The 15,653-nt window shown below is 37.8% G+C and overlaps 2 protein-coding genes across 6 annotated transcripts in view; one reads left to right on the top strand and one right to left on the bottom strand.

The window, feature by feature from the left end:
• LOC126917734 (C2 domain-containing protein 5) overlaps window positions 1–8,546 on the top strand; it is a 9,862-nt gene extending 1,316 nt beyond the window's left edge. For 2 of the 4 annotated variants that reach the window (XM_050724955.1, XM_050724954.1), the window contains exons 3-15: window positions 1–62; window positions 139–355; window positions 425–544; window positions 1,556–4,158; window positions 4,692–4,844; window positions 4,934–5,102; window positions 5,184–5,979; window positions 6,047–6,364; window positions 6,458–6,656; window positions 6,732–6,901; window positions 6,987–7,112; window positions 7,190–7,336; window positions 7,408–8,546. The exon at window positions 1–62 is cut by the window's left edge and continues 79 nt beyond it. In XM_050724955.1, coding sequence (XP_050580912.1) covers window positions 1–62; window positions 139–355; window positions 425–544; window positions 1,556–4,158; window positions 4,692–4,844; window positions 4,934–5,102; window positions 5,184–5,979; window positions 6,047–6,364; window positions 6,458–6,656; window positions 6,732–6,901; window positions 6,987–7,112; window positions 7,190–7,336; window positions 7,408–7,494 — 5,167 coding nt within the window. In that variant the 3' untranslated portion in view covers window positions 7,495–8,546. Of the gene's footprint in view, window positions 63–138; window positions 356–424; window positions 545–1,306; window positions 1,413–1,555; window positions 4,159–4,691; window positions 4,845–4,933; window positions 5,103–5,183; window positions 5,980–6,046; window positions 6,365–6,457; window positions 6,657–6,731; window positions 6,902–6,986; window positions 7,113–7,189; window positions 7,337–7,407 lie in introns of those variants that run through there. The other 2 variants (XM_050724956.1, XM_050724957.1) reach the window with 2 other exon arrangements.
• A 76-nt stretch (window positions 8,547–8,622) lies between these two features.
• Window positions 8,623–15,070, bottom strand: LOC126917762 (myosuppressin). Of its 2 annotated transcripts, none has more exons than XM_050725025.1 (3): window positions 14,880–15,070; window positions 9,390–9,604; window positions 8,623–9,269 (listed from the first exon to the last, which is right to left on the bottom strand). In XM_050725025.1, the coding sequence occupies exons 2-3, from the start codon at window positions 9,601–9,603 to the stop codon at window positions 9,181–9,183; spliced, it is 303 nt and encodes a 100-aa protein (XP_050580982.1). In that variant the 5' UTR covers window position 9,604; window positions 14,880–15,070; the 3' UTR covers window positions 8,623–9,180. The 2 variants fall into 2 exon arrangements, with proteins under 2 accessions (XP_050580982.1, XP_050580981.1); XM_050725024.1 differs by lacking the exon at window positions 14,880–15,070 and adding an exon at window positions 10,389–10,511.
• Between the last annotated feature and the right edge of the window lie 583 nt (window positions 15,071–15,653).

Genomic DNA, 15,653 nt, shown 5'->3' with positions numbered 1-15,653 from the left:
AGAGTTATTTTCTGATTTTAATAGATTCAGACAATCTTCCTGTGGAGTACAATTTTTTTATTGTAAATATATAGAATATTTATCAAACATTAGAAATTATTTCTTTTATATTTGGTATGTAGTATAATGTTCTTTCAGCACCAAATATACCTCACGGATATCATACTCAAAGTATACATGGTTTTGTAGAAGAATTAGTTGTTAGTGATGATCCTGAATACAAATGGATTGATAAGATAAGAACACCCAGAGCCTCAAATGAGGCAAGGCAAACATTATTTTTTAAACTAAGTGGAGAAGTTCAAAGGAAAATTGGCTTGAAAGCTCTAGACCTTGGTGGAAATGCTGTTATTGGGTAAATTACAGACACAATGCATAAATATTGATTGAAGAAGTTTTTATCACACTATTTTGTCATAATTAGGTATTTACAAAATTTTGACCTGGAAGGTGAATCTGGCATTGTAGCTCGGGGGATAGGTACAGCCGTTACACTTGTGAAATTGCAGGATACCTTGAACTTTTCATCTGACGATATAGAAGAGTAAGTATATACAATACTGTTCATTATATCGCATTTAGCTTAATCTTTTATAGACCAGTTCTGCGTTAATCGTGTCCTAATTCTTACACTCTTAAATTTTTTACCAAGTATTTTTTAATATAACAATGTTGGTAATACTAAAAATATATTGAAGTGTTCTGTGTTGTGAATTATAATGCTGATTATTTAATCTGAGAGATGAAGTTTGTCCTACTGCACATTTTTTGTACAAGTACGAATTTTTATACCGCTTATTCGTAACTAAGTGCATGTAAAAGAAATCAAACTATTATTTTTCAATTAAAAAGTTACTAATTTTTTTAGTTAATTCTAGTAGGTGATAAAATATTAATTAAACTTTTTATTACTCAAAAATAAACATTAACATTTAGTCAACAAGTACTTGATACTGATAATGTGTATTTATTTCATTTTCAAATATATGATTTAAAGTTTGATGCGTTTGTATACAAAAGAACCAAATAGGTTTTAATACATTTTACATTCATGGTGTATCGCATATTTCAAGCGTATTCGATCTCATTTCAACTTCTACGCATTGGGTGTCCTATTTCTTTGGAGTTGTTACTTTTACATAAAAAGATATAAATATTTTATAATCTTTTTATCCCTATATTCCGTTTACGTACTATTTATTATTTATTTTGAGAAACGTTCCTTTTTTTGCTAGCGTAAAAATATAGACTACAAAAGTTACAGCAATACTTTATAAAACTTCTAATCAGTATATAATTTTTTTAGGACACCCGGTATGTAGAAGCTAGATCGAGGTCTGATGCGCGTGCATTAAAACCAGGACGATGTGTGTGTAGAAAACGGAGCACTGCGATAGACTGGAAATAAGTAGGTACGCTACACGCGCATCCAACTTTGATCATTGATAGTAAAAAAGATTAGTGATCTTTATAATTGAATGAAAAATATTGAGAATTCTTATATACGAACTAATTAGGCCTTTTTCTTTCTATCCACCTGCATGTGTCAATATAGGGCATTCTTTTCACAACACAAAGCACAAAAGGAACGTACAGGACTCGATGAGAGTATGCCGTTATATCCCGTTACTTCCACTCATATCCTTGATCCTCGTTTTGCGAATACACAAACCACGCGTGTAAAGGATGATTTTCCACATCATTCAAAGATATCTAGAAGTCCTCGGCGAATTATAACAAAGACTGAATGTCCTTGCCGTAAATTACGCGACATAAGAACTATTGAGAAGTCATCAGGCACGAATAATTTAAAGAAAACTCCAGTTTCATACCCAACTTCAACTGAATCCATTATTCAAGATGCGTCCATAAGAATGATGCTAGCGTTGGAAGATGAAAGAGGTGAAAGCAAAAATATATTGGACGTTCGCAAAAATTTGAGGAGATTATTTAGTACAAGTGATACAGAAAGTAAATCTAGTACTTCTTGGTTAAATAGTTCAGCTAGGTCTTCCGTTGGAAGTATTCAATATTCAAAGAAAAGGAAAGCACTTAAGGACAGTAAAGAAGGAGTTGCCGCCCTTTTAATAAAGTCTATACATAATGTCCCCTTAGAGCATGTTAAGGAAGATCATGAATTATCAACAACCCTTTCTCTGTCTGATAATACGAAGGAACGCGAAAATATCGATGAACATGCTATCCAAAAAGGAAAAAATAAGGATGATTTTAAAGCCGAAATCTATACCGTAACCCCGAAAGAACAGATGAAGAGGGAACACGATTCTTCGTTCGAAGAAAACACATCCAGTTCTAACGGTTTTTCGAACGAATCATCAATTGATAGTACTAGTTATAATATTTTAAACGATTCAAAATTTTCAACCGACGAAGAATTGGACGTCATCGATCAGTTTAGGAAACTTCGTAGAGCCGATACTTTCCCTTCATTAAAAAGAAAACCAACGCAAGTAAGGTTACAAGGAACAGATAGCGATACGTGTCCTCTTCACGAAGAGAGTACATCCCCTCCACTTGTTAAATGCCTATCTATGAATCAAATATTGACATTTAATTTCGAATTTGCTGCAAGTTCGGAAATAAGGAAAGATCATCCGCAAACAGCAACAGCAGGGTTTAATAAAAATCTGGAAGGTGAGAAAGTTTTACAAAGCCGACAAAGTAGTGAAAATTTACAAGACTTCAATCTTCCGCTCGCGACGAGTACGCCTGTAGAAAGTTCTGTAGAAGAAACGAAATCGGATTCTTCAATTATTGATGTAGCAAAAAAATTAACTGCTCTTGTTACTGATTATGAAAAATGTGACGAACTTAAACAATGTAATCAAATTTCTGTAATAAGGGAACCTACTTCAGAAGATATTTTGAATGATGTGGATAATGTGAAAGATAATGAATCATCTTATGCCGATGATTGTGAAGTACCTATCTCGGCGTATTCTCTGTTGCAAAGTGCAAGTAAAACTGAAAGTAAGGATAAGGTAGCAATACCTAAGCGGATAGATAGAGATTTCTTTCAAAGATTTCCTTCTGTGATCGATGAGGTAGATGAAATCACTTTGAAAGACTCTTTTAAAGATAAGCAACACACTGAAAGATTAGAGGAGGGCGATGCATTAAAATTAATTTTATTAACACGATCACTTCCATCATTACAACAGTATGAATTCTCTACTGCAGAGTCAAATTTAAGAAAAGATCTGGACAATAAACTAACGCCAGAAACTATGTCGAAAACTTCGTCCAGCATCGAAAGTTTATTACAATCTTCGTGCAACGAAACTTTTGATGTAATTCACAAGAATAGACAACGTCGTATGTTAGATTTAATCAGAATAATTGACACGAAAATGATGGTGCATCCGCTTCATCATAATAACAACGATGGTCACTTTAGAAGGAAAAGACGAGATAGAGCATGCAGAAATATTAATCCTCGAAATTTACATGAGAATTTGCATAATCAGTTTCTGAAAAAACATCTCCACAATCAGAAATGGGCAAAAGTTACACGTGTGTCCTCGTTCTCTAAAGATTTTCCTTTAGGCGAATCCATGCCAACATTGCGTACACCTGACACCTCGTCCTACAATTCCTCTCTCGAGAGTGTAATCATCTACGACACGCTAATTCGATCACATTTATGCAGAACAACTGAGTCGTTTTATTCGAGAGATAACTTCATAACCAAAAGATCTACAGTCGATCCGAAAACGTACGAGATTGCTGTGAAAGAATTAACTCTAGATACACAAAGCAGCGATTCGTTTAAAAATGATAATAACACCATAGAAATGAATCAACTAAAGCCAAAAGATACTAACCATTCGACATCATTCACATCTGTAGATCATGCGGTACATGAGAGTCATAGCATTTGTAATATAAGAGAAGCATTAGATCAGGATGAATTAACTAATATTACTAACACTGCTAATATGACTTACAACTCGTGTGTGTCCCCTCCTTCCCTCGATCATAGGCAACAAGATGAGGCATCTCTAAGTCCGTCTTATCCACTTCCGGCTGTTCCTCCTATGGTTTCAAAAGTATGCCAATTACCGACGACTAAGGCACAACCCACTGCCCCGTTGCATCGAAGATCCAGTGACTCTGATTTGAGCATTACTCCAAAAGGTGAGCTTTCTTAATTATACGCTAATTACATCTCTATCTAACTTAAGTTAAGATAGAGAATGTAGAACGTATTCATTTTTGATCAATTTGGAATGACTCGTGAATATACATAATTGGAGTTGTCTTTAACGTAGTGCTACGAGTGCACTTTATTCACGAAATTCATTGATCTGCAGATGATTTATTATGGTTGAAAATTCAAATTACAGGGTGCCTCATAAAGTGAGTTATAGCCAGCAAAGAAGAAATTCCTGAAACAAAAATAGCATATTTCATGATGATCCTACATGGTTCTAGGTAATTCCTTTTTTAATTTATGTATGATTAAGAGTATCATTTCCTGAAAAATTATTTTCTTTATCTCCTTCTTTGCTTGTTACTTACCGAATATCTACATTGCTGAACAAGGAATCACTTTATGAGACATTCTTTCTTTATGACATGTAATTATAATACATGTTTCGATAAATATTTTGTTCTTAGATTAATTTATTTCTTTGTAACAAAAATAGAAAGTGCAATGTACATTATAGGCAACTCATTTGGAGCAAATGATAGATCAACGACTGGATTACTAAAAACGTCAACTGCTGTGATAAGAACCATGAATCAAGATGCATTTGAAATGTTAGAGTACCCATTTATTACGATGCAACAGTACCCGCCAGGATTTATTTTGCATATCGGTAAGCATTTCATTATTTAGATATCTTAATTTATGTTTATTTACGACTTTGTCGCAAAGTTTAATCATAAAGCGTGTACCTTGAGACAGGTGGTCTTGTAAGCTCAAGATCAGTCAAACTTCTCGAAAGGATCAGCAATTTAGAAGAACCCGAGAGTCGTGATGCGTGGTGGAAAGAAGTTAGAATGGAAGTTCGATCGCATGCGAGAGCATTAGCTTGTAACGTAGTGATTGGTTACAAAGAGGAAACTAGTATTTGGTAAAAATTAGGATAAAACATTTAAACGTAGTTTATAATAACGTTGATTTACGCTTTTTACTGTTACTCTTTTTCTTGTAGCGATGATGTCTGCGTGTTAAATGCATATGGAACTGCAGCAGTAATTAATCTTCATAGCTCAAGTCAGGATGCAGACAATGTTTTTGTTAGTAAAGCACAATCTGGATCCGGTGTTAATGCCACGGAAATAGAACGCGAGAAAGCTCAACAGAAATCTGCACATATAAAAGAAGAGAAAAGCGATACGGATACGTCTGTGCCAACTTCTACGCAAACCTACAAAGTAAGGCATATGTCAGAGAGTAGAGATCACGAGAGAGATGTCCAATTTCAAAGTAAATGCAGTCTCTGTCATCTACCGTACAACGAGGCGAGTGTTCCGTTTCGTGTAAACGTCTCAAAATGCGGCATATGCAAACGTGCCAGAGTACCGGATGTGATGTTCACTACTATAGAGTTACCAGAAAACGTATTAATGACCGGACGAGGATGCATCATTCAAGCTACCGCGTGTAAAACCAAGAAAGATCTCAGAGGAGAATTAAATGCCAAGGAGATATCGGATTGCTTACCATTTTTAGAATACGAATTGCATAGTTTACTCTTAAACAAATTAAAGGTCAAAGGAATGAATTCGATATTTGGCTTGAAGTTACAGATCTCTGTTGGTGAACGATTAATCATTGGTATGGCTGTGGGTACGGCTATATTTTTAACCGCCTTACCCACACCCTCTGTTCCACAAATTGCTTCTGGAAATTCTTGGCATAAAGAGGAGCAATTAGCAGAAATTCAGAAAACTTTAGTCGAAACAGTCAAACAGAACAGAGAATTCTATCGGCTCAAATCTGTTGGGGTAGGTGTTTTATTGATCGTTTTTGAAATTGAAAATAATCAATAATCAACTTATGTATTTGTTATAGGACGTTGAAAATGGACGTGTCACAACTTCTGATACCGATGAATCGGACGACGATCTCCCAGATTTAGATTTTAGCGTAGGTCCGAGAGATACTTGTGTGCTAGAAGTCGATGATATCGAAGATATGGATAGAATATCGTTACTGATGGATGATAGGCCACCGGAGGATTTCCACGTAGTAAATACTCAAACGATTCCTGGTTTAGACGATTTGGAAATCGTGAGGAATTTGCAAATGTTTACTCAAATTTCGAGAACGAAAATTCCCACTGGACAATTTGCATCAATGCCCTCTAAATATTTTGCTAGATTACTTCAGGTACCGTTGTATTTAGTTTTTAATCGTTAATTTACGTGTAATAAAATCGTTATTAATTTAATCGTAGATTAAATTATTGATCTTTCGTTTCAGTCTGTATATTTCAAATTAAGAAGAATGATCCCCTGTGCGCTCTGTGACATGCAATTTAAGTTGGCGCTTCCCGAGCCAGATGAAATACAATTCACGGTAATTGGTATGGCCCTTGGATTAGGAGATCCTGTAAAAATAAATAAATCGAAGAAAAAGCTGATAAGTCATTCTGCGAGTAAAGACCAAGTTAAAAGACAAGGTAGGTATCATAAGCTGTTTACAAATTCTTGTTATACTCGAAGTATTTATTAATTAAAATTTATTATATATTTAGATGATAGCGATATGATATTTAATCTTGACGTGGATCATACGGAAGTTTCGTCGGACAATGTATCTAACAGTAATATGAATTCAACTACCCTAGTTCATGCGCCATCGCTGAAATCCCGGAATCGTTCGCCATTACGATCCAAGATTTTCACAACACGTAAACATAAACATGTAAGTGTTTCGACGTGAGAAGAATTATCTTGCGAAGCATATGATTAAGACGATTTTGATCGTAAATTGTAATTAAAACGAACAGGTGCCTTTAAAGGGAAGGTACGGTGTAGATATAACACCTCTGTCTTATCTACCGGGTGGCCGCATAGAAAGGTATCTAGGAAATTTAAACTTCTTCTTCATTCGTGAGAGCACATCCATCAGAGAAGTTAGTACTGTTTTTTACATGAATGGATATAAGAAATAACAAATTGACGAAAATTAATAATATTCTACGTATTGCAGAATGGTGGTCTGAGTGGATTTACTCATAGTTTTGTGATGGAAGTTTTGGCAATCGTTCGCGCGCATATTACGGCTTTGGGTGGTAATGCGATGGTAGCGTTTTTTATGACCAAGTGCGTACTCCTCCACAGTCCGCACAAAAACCAAGTACGTATAATTTTTCCAACCTTTAGTAAGTTCGACCGATGGAATATATCTAAGGGAAAGTTATATTTTAGGGTCAATGTTTGATAAATGTCGGCGGAGATGTGGTATCCGTGTCGTACTTCACAGATGAAAAACACTGTGGTGTTTCAAATTGCTGACCCCAACCTCCACATTCTGCACCTCCATAGCTACAACCGCACTGCGAGAAGCAACGTTGGAGATTTGACTTCTCGCTGATCGACAAACTCCATTAATCGTTTTGGACAGATCGTATCTTTTATCTTACAATCCTGTGATAGGATAGGGTTTGTAAATATTCGAATCTTTAGCGTATAAGTACTATAAGTTGCGAGAATTCGATTAATGGATTTAGATAAGTTTATCAAATTTCGTAAATTTAGTTAAGCGGCTTTCTCTAACGAAAACGATAATTGTGTTACAAGACGCACATGTTCGATTCAGCACGGTCTTAGGTAGGCCTTTTAAAGAATTCTAAATGCTGCTTCGATGATTAGGTGCCTTGAAAATTGCACAGAAAATTTGCGAACGATTCTTCTGTCCAACGAAGTAGATAGTCGTTGGAGGCAAATTGTATGATTCAGGCATCTGAATGGATTCCCATTTCTCGTTCGGTTGTAACAATAACAACAAAAGGAAAAGACGTAGACACTTCTTAAGTTCTGACACAGATGAAAGTGCGGTGATCGATATTAGTGTGGATAAGCGTTCGCTCTCTTTAAAGGATGATAACGATCGACGTTGCTGGCTCGTAAAAATGAATTTGCCGGTAAACATTTGTTTATAATTTTGCAGATATTAGAATAAGAGAAGGGTATACATATAAACAAGCTTGATCGTTATGGGACAGAAATTCAAGTTTTACGACCTTTTTGTCTAAGGTTGGGGAATATCTTTTCCGAAATTCAAAGCTACGTAAAATGTACAAAATTAGATTACGAGACAGAGTACGGCTTACGAAGTATCCCGTGTATTTGGATTGTTATGCATGTGTCTCCAATCCTTTACATTTGGTCGTTGTTCGTCGATAGTCGTACCAATTTATTGTTATCGATTTAACGCTTATTCTGCGAGAACTAAACGACGTGATAAATGTGCATTGCAAAATGTGTTTGTGTTTTATTTTAACATAGCTATCGATTATTAATCCCTCTGTTACAATGTGATTAAATAAAATCGTCGTGTAATTAAATATTAAGATTTTTTAAATTACATTTTGATATTAACGCATCCTGTATTTTCATTGTTTCTTAATGAGGAGAAAAAGATGATGTCACACAACAAGTTTATTATAATTTTAAATGTTGAAATTTAATAAATGATTAAAATCGTTAAATAGTACATAAAACTGGCTGTTAAAGTTGTTTTTCAATCTTACATCGTAACTCGATGACGCGAGAACTCTGCTAATTGTTTTATCGAAAAAACGGCAAAATGAAAGAGTCATCGCATCTTATAAAGAAAAAGTAACTTAACGTTCACCAGTGCAAGTCTTTAATGCTGTCATTATAGAATTTATTGGCAAGAAGATGGAAGGAAAAGAAACTTCTTAGACAATTTTTAAATGAAATCAGAAGCTGCACGATACACGAGTAAATCGTCGGGATTTTAATTAGAGAGCCATTAATTATGCTCGCTTGTCGACTACTATCAGATTTAATTATTCGATATTAAGGAAAAACACAAATTGATATATGCAATATGAATCCAAGTAAGGACCTCTAAATGGGGTTTGCAGACATTTTTTTCTTCTTTTGTAGCTCGACGATGCGGTGAATTGAACTGTTGGATCGTTTTAAGTGCGAAGCATCATGTTTGCGTCGTGTTTAACGACGCCTTCCAAAGCGTAGGAAAACATGATCGACGTCCTGTCTCTTAACGCCACTGTCTAGTAACGGGATGCTTTCGTGGAACCCTATAAATTATAATTTCACGTTACGATCGTTTCGTTAAATGTCCTTCTTTTTTCTTCTTCGTAATATAAGTTCCATCTCGACAGTTAGGACATTGCGAATGTTTTAAAACGAAGAAATACCTGATATATGATTATCCTTGTCATCGATATAGCTTTCCATCTCTGAACCAAGTTCGTATATCCTTGAAAGAGCGGCGCAAACCTTCCGGATCCTCGGTGGAAGATCATCCAAGAAGCCAGGATTACATTGGGTTGGTAAAGCTGCCAGGACATTGTTATAGGATATGGCCATGGTTGTCATTGAGAAGAGGATCACGATCGTTGAGCTCATCATCCTTTAAAAAAAGACATCGTGACACATCTTTCATATAAGCGCTATTAAATATATCGGAAGATTTCGACACGGTTGTACGCGTATTTCGGACGAAGAGAGCTTCGAGCAGATTAAAAACGAAAGAAAGTGGATGCACTTTCGCTGACGAGAGAATTAACTCGTTATTTACGAATACGCGAGAATTAATTTTCCGATAACGAATGCGTGGTTAACGGTTCAACGACATATTTTTAACGCGGCTATCAACGCCGTTAACAACTATCGTGCAACGGAAGAACCGGACCAAGCTGTTCTTCCTCAAAGTTAAAACATAGAACGTGGTTGTTCTTCGCGAAATAAAAGGTAATTTCAAATATTTCGCTCTTTTGCTTCGCCGAGCGATGATCAAATTTGCGAATAAAATTATCCTAAGAAATAAAAGAATCGTCCGAACGCGCAAAATTATGCGAATAGCATAAAACGTCTAACAGGAAGGTGGTTGAAAAAGGATCGTTTGATGTTTGTTTGGGATATGTATTGCGTTACACAAGATGGAATCGGAGTATCGAAGAAATAAAATACGCCGATTCCGATGTGATCTGCGAGGTGATCCGAGAGTCGGGAAATCGTATTACCAGTGCTACGTGACTGGAATGTTTAGTAGTTTTCAATTTATTCGAACTAAATATAAAACGAACACCACGGGAGTTAAATCGACGTCGAAGGAAACGGACAAACGAAACGCGCCTTTGTCGTAGTCGATGGCCAAGAAGCTGAAGAATGCCGGCTGCTATGTATGTACTTACATGCCTGTGTACAACTTGTTGGCTGAAAGGTAAAGAGGGAAAGGAAAATTGTCCGTCGAAGAAGGGTCGTACGAAAAGGCCTTAGGTTGTTTTTGAACAAATTTTAAAGTACCAACAAATCGATCAACGCATACGTTGTACGCGTAAACGAAAGTATACAGCTACTCGAGCGATTTTATCATGCGTTTGATTAATAGTAATGCTCGAAGCGTATTATCATTCGGATATTAATAGCGGACAGTTGCTATTGATATCCTTGGCAATGAGTCATTGGAGGTAACTACATACACGGAATATAGTCGAGTTCTATTGTTCTGTATTTGTAAATAGATATCAATGACACTGAGAAATCTAAATGTAATTATCGCTTGATCGCGGTATATCGTATATCCATTGTGCTATCTATTCGCTGTACGGAAGTATAAGAGAAGTTTCTCCTCGGAAATGTTTCACATCTTAAAATCGTTACGACGCACGATATACTATATGCGTAACATTCTAAACGGCGCTTTACCATGGTACGATTCGCCATACTCTTGGTTTTGTCGTCGAACAGATTCAGCAAAGAAGGAAGAAAACGATGCGCGCGACAGAATCTTCGGAATGAGATCAGGAATTGAATTTGAACGCTTTGTAGCTTTCTGCCATTCTGTTCGACCAGCTTAAAGCGTCGTGTTCTTGCGAGTTTAGCCGTATCCTAGCTCGACGGAATGTTCAAACATTTTCCGCGTGCAAAGCGACGTTGACACGAAAAATCAATTATTTACGATCGAATAAAACGAATACAATAGAACGAATAGTTATAGGTTCGCAGGAGCGATAAAGCGTTGAAAAGAGGGGAAAGCGAAAAATTAGCATTTTGGTTCGCATCTTGCAGCGTATAATTCGTTAAGAAAGGATCGACTCGTAAATAATTCGAACGCCTATCGATAGTTAATTAAGAGAATAGAATCAGTTGGAATTGCTTTGGTGACCTCGTGCTCTCCACCCCCTGCGGCGATCAAGAAATTATCTCTGTTTCCTTTTCTTTTTCCATCTTTCAGCCTCGACTAAACCCGTATCAAACTTGTTAATCGCAACATCCAAAAAGATTAATCGTTGGCTATAAAATGTTTGCAATACAGCAGCGATATTTTAGCGCGTTCGAAAGGGGAATAGGAAGAATTAGAGCGAAGCCTGTTTAACGAGAGAAGCGTAATTCTATAACGAAAGTAATTTCTGCCAACAGTGCAACCTTTACAAATTCCAATTCGCCCGTTCGTTTTTACGAAGTTCCTTTCGTATACCATAGAGCTTTCAAACTTTACGAATTTCATTTGTTTCATATAAAACAGTCGACCGGTAATTGCTTTACCAAAGTCGGCCCATCTCCTTCAGGCGACTGGAATCGCTTCCGGTTAATTTAATTTTGCTAAAAGGTAATTTACTAAGAGAGATACCGCGCAGCACGTATGATTTCGCAGGAAATTGGTCTTTTACAACATTTTCAAACGGTCGCGAGATACGCGCTTCTTGCTTCTTAAATATTCGAGAGAGCTAACACGGAATACGAAAGGACGAAAAGATGTACATAAACGAACATAGTGGTACAAGTTTTATGCTTTTGAGTCGGAGGAAAACGCGCGAGATACGTGGAAACGTCTGACCCAAGCCGACGTTTACTACTTAACATCATAGTTCTCCTTTCCACGCTAATAAAACGAAGCGCCGTGTCTTTTTACGATAGCCCGCCGCTTCTTGTTTCTCGGACAAGAAAAAAACCAATCGATCAAACGTATTCGTACGTTCATAATTCGTCTCAACTCGAACGAGCAATAGATGTCATCGGAAAATTAACGCGCGGAAAAATGATGACGCGACAGCTTGATAACCGCCCGTTTAAAAAAAATAACGCCTGTAACGAGCGACAAATAGTTTTCGACTCTTTCTCGAATCGACCCATGCACCACGATCTTTTCTTACGCCCTCGATTTCGATCCGATCGAGTCTCACAGCGAGCACGTGATCCTTCGCGCTCCGTTCTTTCTCCGACGAACCTTAAAATTCGAGCCAGTTGCGAAAACAACGGACGTTTATCTTCTAAACACTTTGGACCGAGCAATGATTAAATTTACAAGCAGGGGATGTTAACAAAGGTTCATTGGAATTACTTGCTCGCGCTGTTTTAGGAAGACCTATGTAAATCTTGATGAACAGCTTGGGACACTCGGCGAGCTGTCCCTCGAGCTACCCTCGCGGCAGATCGATCAAGAAACCGAACAGATATCGCTCGCGGGAGATTTCAAGAGGAAATGAACGTCAGCTCTTAATCGAGTTTGTATCTGAAATATCGTCGCACTAGTTCACGGTCTTGTTCTATCGCGCGACGCGAAGAAGGGAGAAAGGTGACGAAACGAATGCAGGCTTAAGGAAAACACGTGGAAAGAGCACGGACCGTGAAATTTTCACGAAAAAAATCAGTAGCGCTGTCTTTGGATAGTCTTGTGGATAGGACAGAAGGAGAAACGCGTTAACGTAAACGTTGTACGACGCGCAGGATTAAAGGTAAAGGTGGATTAAATATAATTAAGTTTTGTACGTGAAACGTTCGTAAGAAACGTTTGAAAATAAATAAGAAAGGAAAATTCTTTGAATCGAGATGGAGAAATAAAATACTCGATCGCCGGTCGTCCTTACGATAGACACGAATAGGCTGTCCGGGATGTCAACTGTGCGCAAACTATAACAAGACCGCTTATGGTACCTCGTAGACGATCAGGCAGTTTGAACGAGACTTCTGTTTCAAGCTCGTCCTTTTCTCGCAATTTCTTGTTATTATATCGTGCGTGTTTCTTTTTCTTTTTTTTCTTTTCTTTTGTAATACCTTGAAAACGTATCTCCGCGAGATTATATCTTGAACTATAAATACGATCGATGTCAAATATCTTTTATCGTGTGTTTTGTAATAATTTTGTCGGTAATAGCTTGGCATCTAATTAACCGAATATCGGGTCTAATCCCATAGTGCCGGTCTTCGAGAATAAATGGAAACCGTCGCTACGGGATTAGAAAGATTTACGAAAGACTTTGGTGATACAATGTTTAATAAGGAATTACGGTTAAACCGCGTGACTCAGCAGTTTTAATCGCTGCGATCTAAAAGTTCACGCCGGATACGTCTATGGTGAAATTGAATTTTGAATTTCAATGGATAAATCGCATTGTAAAAGAGAGGGATTTATAACTCACGCACGATAGAAGTAATATAGTAAAAGCGTAATATGATTTATACGATCACCGTTGAAAGAATTCCTATGTAGATGTCGAAGAATAACTCGACGATCGTAAAGGATGCGATCGCGTGGGAACGTCGAACGAGATTTATTCCTAAGGAAGGACACGCGCAATTATATCCTATTCCCTATGGAACACATTCAACTTTATAATCTGGAAAAAAGCTTGGAACGCACGCGACAACTTGTACATCACGAATAATCTGCATAATGGAATCGTTTGATTTTATAAATTTCAGTTTCTTTGTGTTCCGGTTACGACATTTTTCTACGATAATTTATATTTCTTTTTACAGCCAGTCTAAAGAAAAAAGGTTCAACGCGTTAAAAAATACCAAATTTCCTGTATCGTTCGTCGCTTCTTTCTCGCAACGAGAAATTGGTAAAATAGAGGGACGTTTGTTGTAGGTACGGACGTATGTAAATGAGGTGGTCGGGTGTGAAGAAAAGTATTTCAGAATAATAGTAAATAATCGTAGGTCGGAGGGTGGGCAAAGAATGTCGTGACAGCATGCATATATATTGGAATTTCTTTCGACCGACAAACGTTTCGCGGACGTACGTTATACCGTTGGTCCGCGTGTTTTACAAGGCCAGGCAACGCTGCGAATTATCTCCTGGGACAGAATGTTCCGCATTGTAGACCGAAATTAATGTTTGCGTTTGGAACAAGCTCGTTTCTTCCGCCGTCGCGTAAAAACGATGTTCATGGTTGCGATCGATTGGAATTTTTCATTTATACAACCTCCGACAGAGAAACGAGCGGGATGACGGTATCAACGTAATGGACGCGTTAAAACGTTCGCCAAATAAGAGACAAAGTTGCGTAAAATGTTGGATAATACCTCTGGTTAAAAACCGAATCAAAGTCTTAAAGAGAAGATTGATAAGCAGCTGGCTCGAAACTCGATTACAGGAGCTTAAGGAAAAACCTGATTCGTAACTTAATTTAAAAAATTGATTAAAAAGCCTAACGAGGGTTGGCAGGGACGTGACGAATATTCTCATGCAACGAGTAACGAGTCCCGGGAGTCATCAAAGTTTGAACTTTCCGTTGCGTTTATGAATAAAGCTCAGCCTCCTTCCGAAACTCGCGTACCTGGCTCTTCGACGACTCGTAATTTGCAAATTATTCGAGGGGGTCGGATTTAACGTTCGCCCTTGCGATCTAACCGAACGGGAACGCAACGGTACACCAGGTATCTGGGAGTAAGAATACCTGTTGCCTGTTCACGAACGCAGAGGTCCAAGGTAACGCACGAACGTCGAAGAAGAAACTGCGACGTGGACGATCCTTGCGAACGCTGCTCGATTCACTGGACACTGGACGAATGGCGAATACGGGGACAGATGTGCGATATACGTCTGTGGTAAGATCCAAAGATACGATGATAGTGAGGAGATACGCGAGAGATCAGCCCTTAAATACGCGCCGTTTCCACGGCCATGCGCGTTTCAACGAAGAGTCAGGCGAAATCGCACGCATATTACACCCTCTCATCTCGTAGTTGACGTACATTTTCAATTTCCCCGTCGACACACTGAATAAAAATTTCATGAAAACGCTGGTGGTTACGTAACAGAGGGTACCTTTTCTCTTATCCAACTGCCTTCGTCGCCGCTCGTTTTCTTGCTTGAACGCGTTGCCTGCAAACGAGATTTTTAACGGTCAAATAGTCGCTTCGAACGGCACGACTCTCTAGACAAGAAAACTCTTATCAACTCTTGATTAGTTCTACCTGCGCTTTTGCCGGTTCCTATGGGTCTTCTTCGACGATACTCCTTCGTTGTTCGTCGAAGAACGCTCGTACCAGGGCACCGAATCTCCGTAGACGCAGACCATTCGCGCAGCAAATTTTTACTTTATTTTTCTCGAATTCCTTCTTTGTCTAGTCGCTTTCCCTGATTGTTTCCGCGTTTCCCGGACCCGTTGATAATTTATTACGTTCTCCGGTAAAACGGTTAATCGAGTTATCGACCAAGTAATGAATTT

This window comes from Bombus affinis, chromosome 6 (genome assembly GCF_024516045.1).
Source record: "Bombus affinis isolate iyBomAffi1 chromosome 6, iyBomAffi1.2, whole genome shotgun sequence".
NCBI lineage: Eukaryota > Metazoa > Arthropoda > Insecta > Hymenoptera > Apidae > Bombus > Bombus affinis.
The sequence above is the reverse complement of the archived record's forward strand: the minus strand, read 5'-3'. Positions and strand labels throughout refer to the sequence as shown.

Coding starts and splice junctions, on each gene's coding strand:
- LOC126917762 (XM_050725024.1), bottom strand. Junction 9,270..9,389: donor CAAGGATAATCATATATCAG/GTATTTCTTCGT, acceptor TATAATTTATAG/GGTTCCACGAAAGCATCCCG.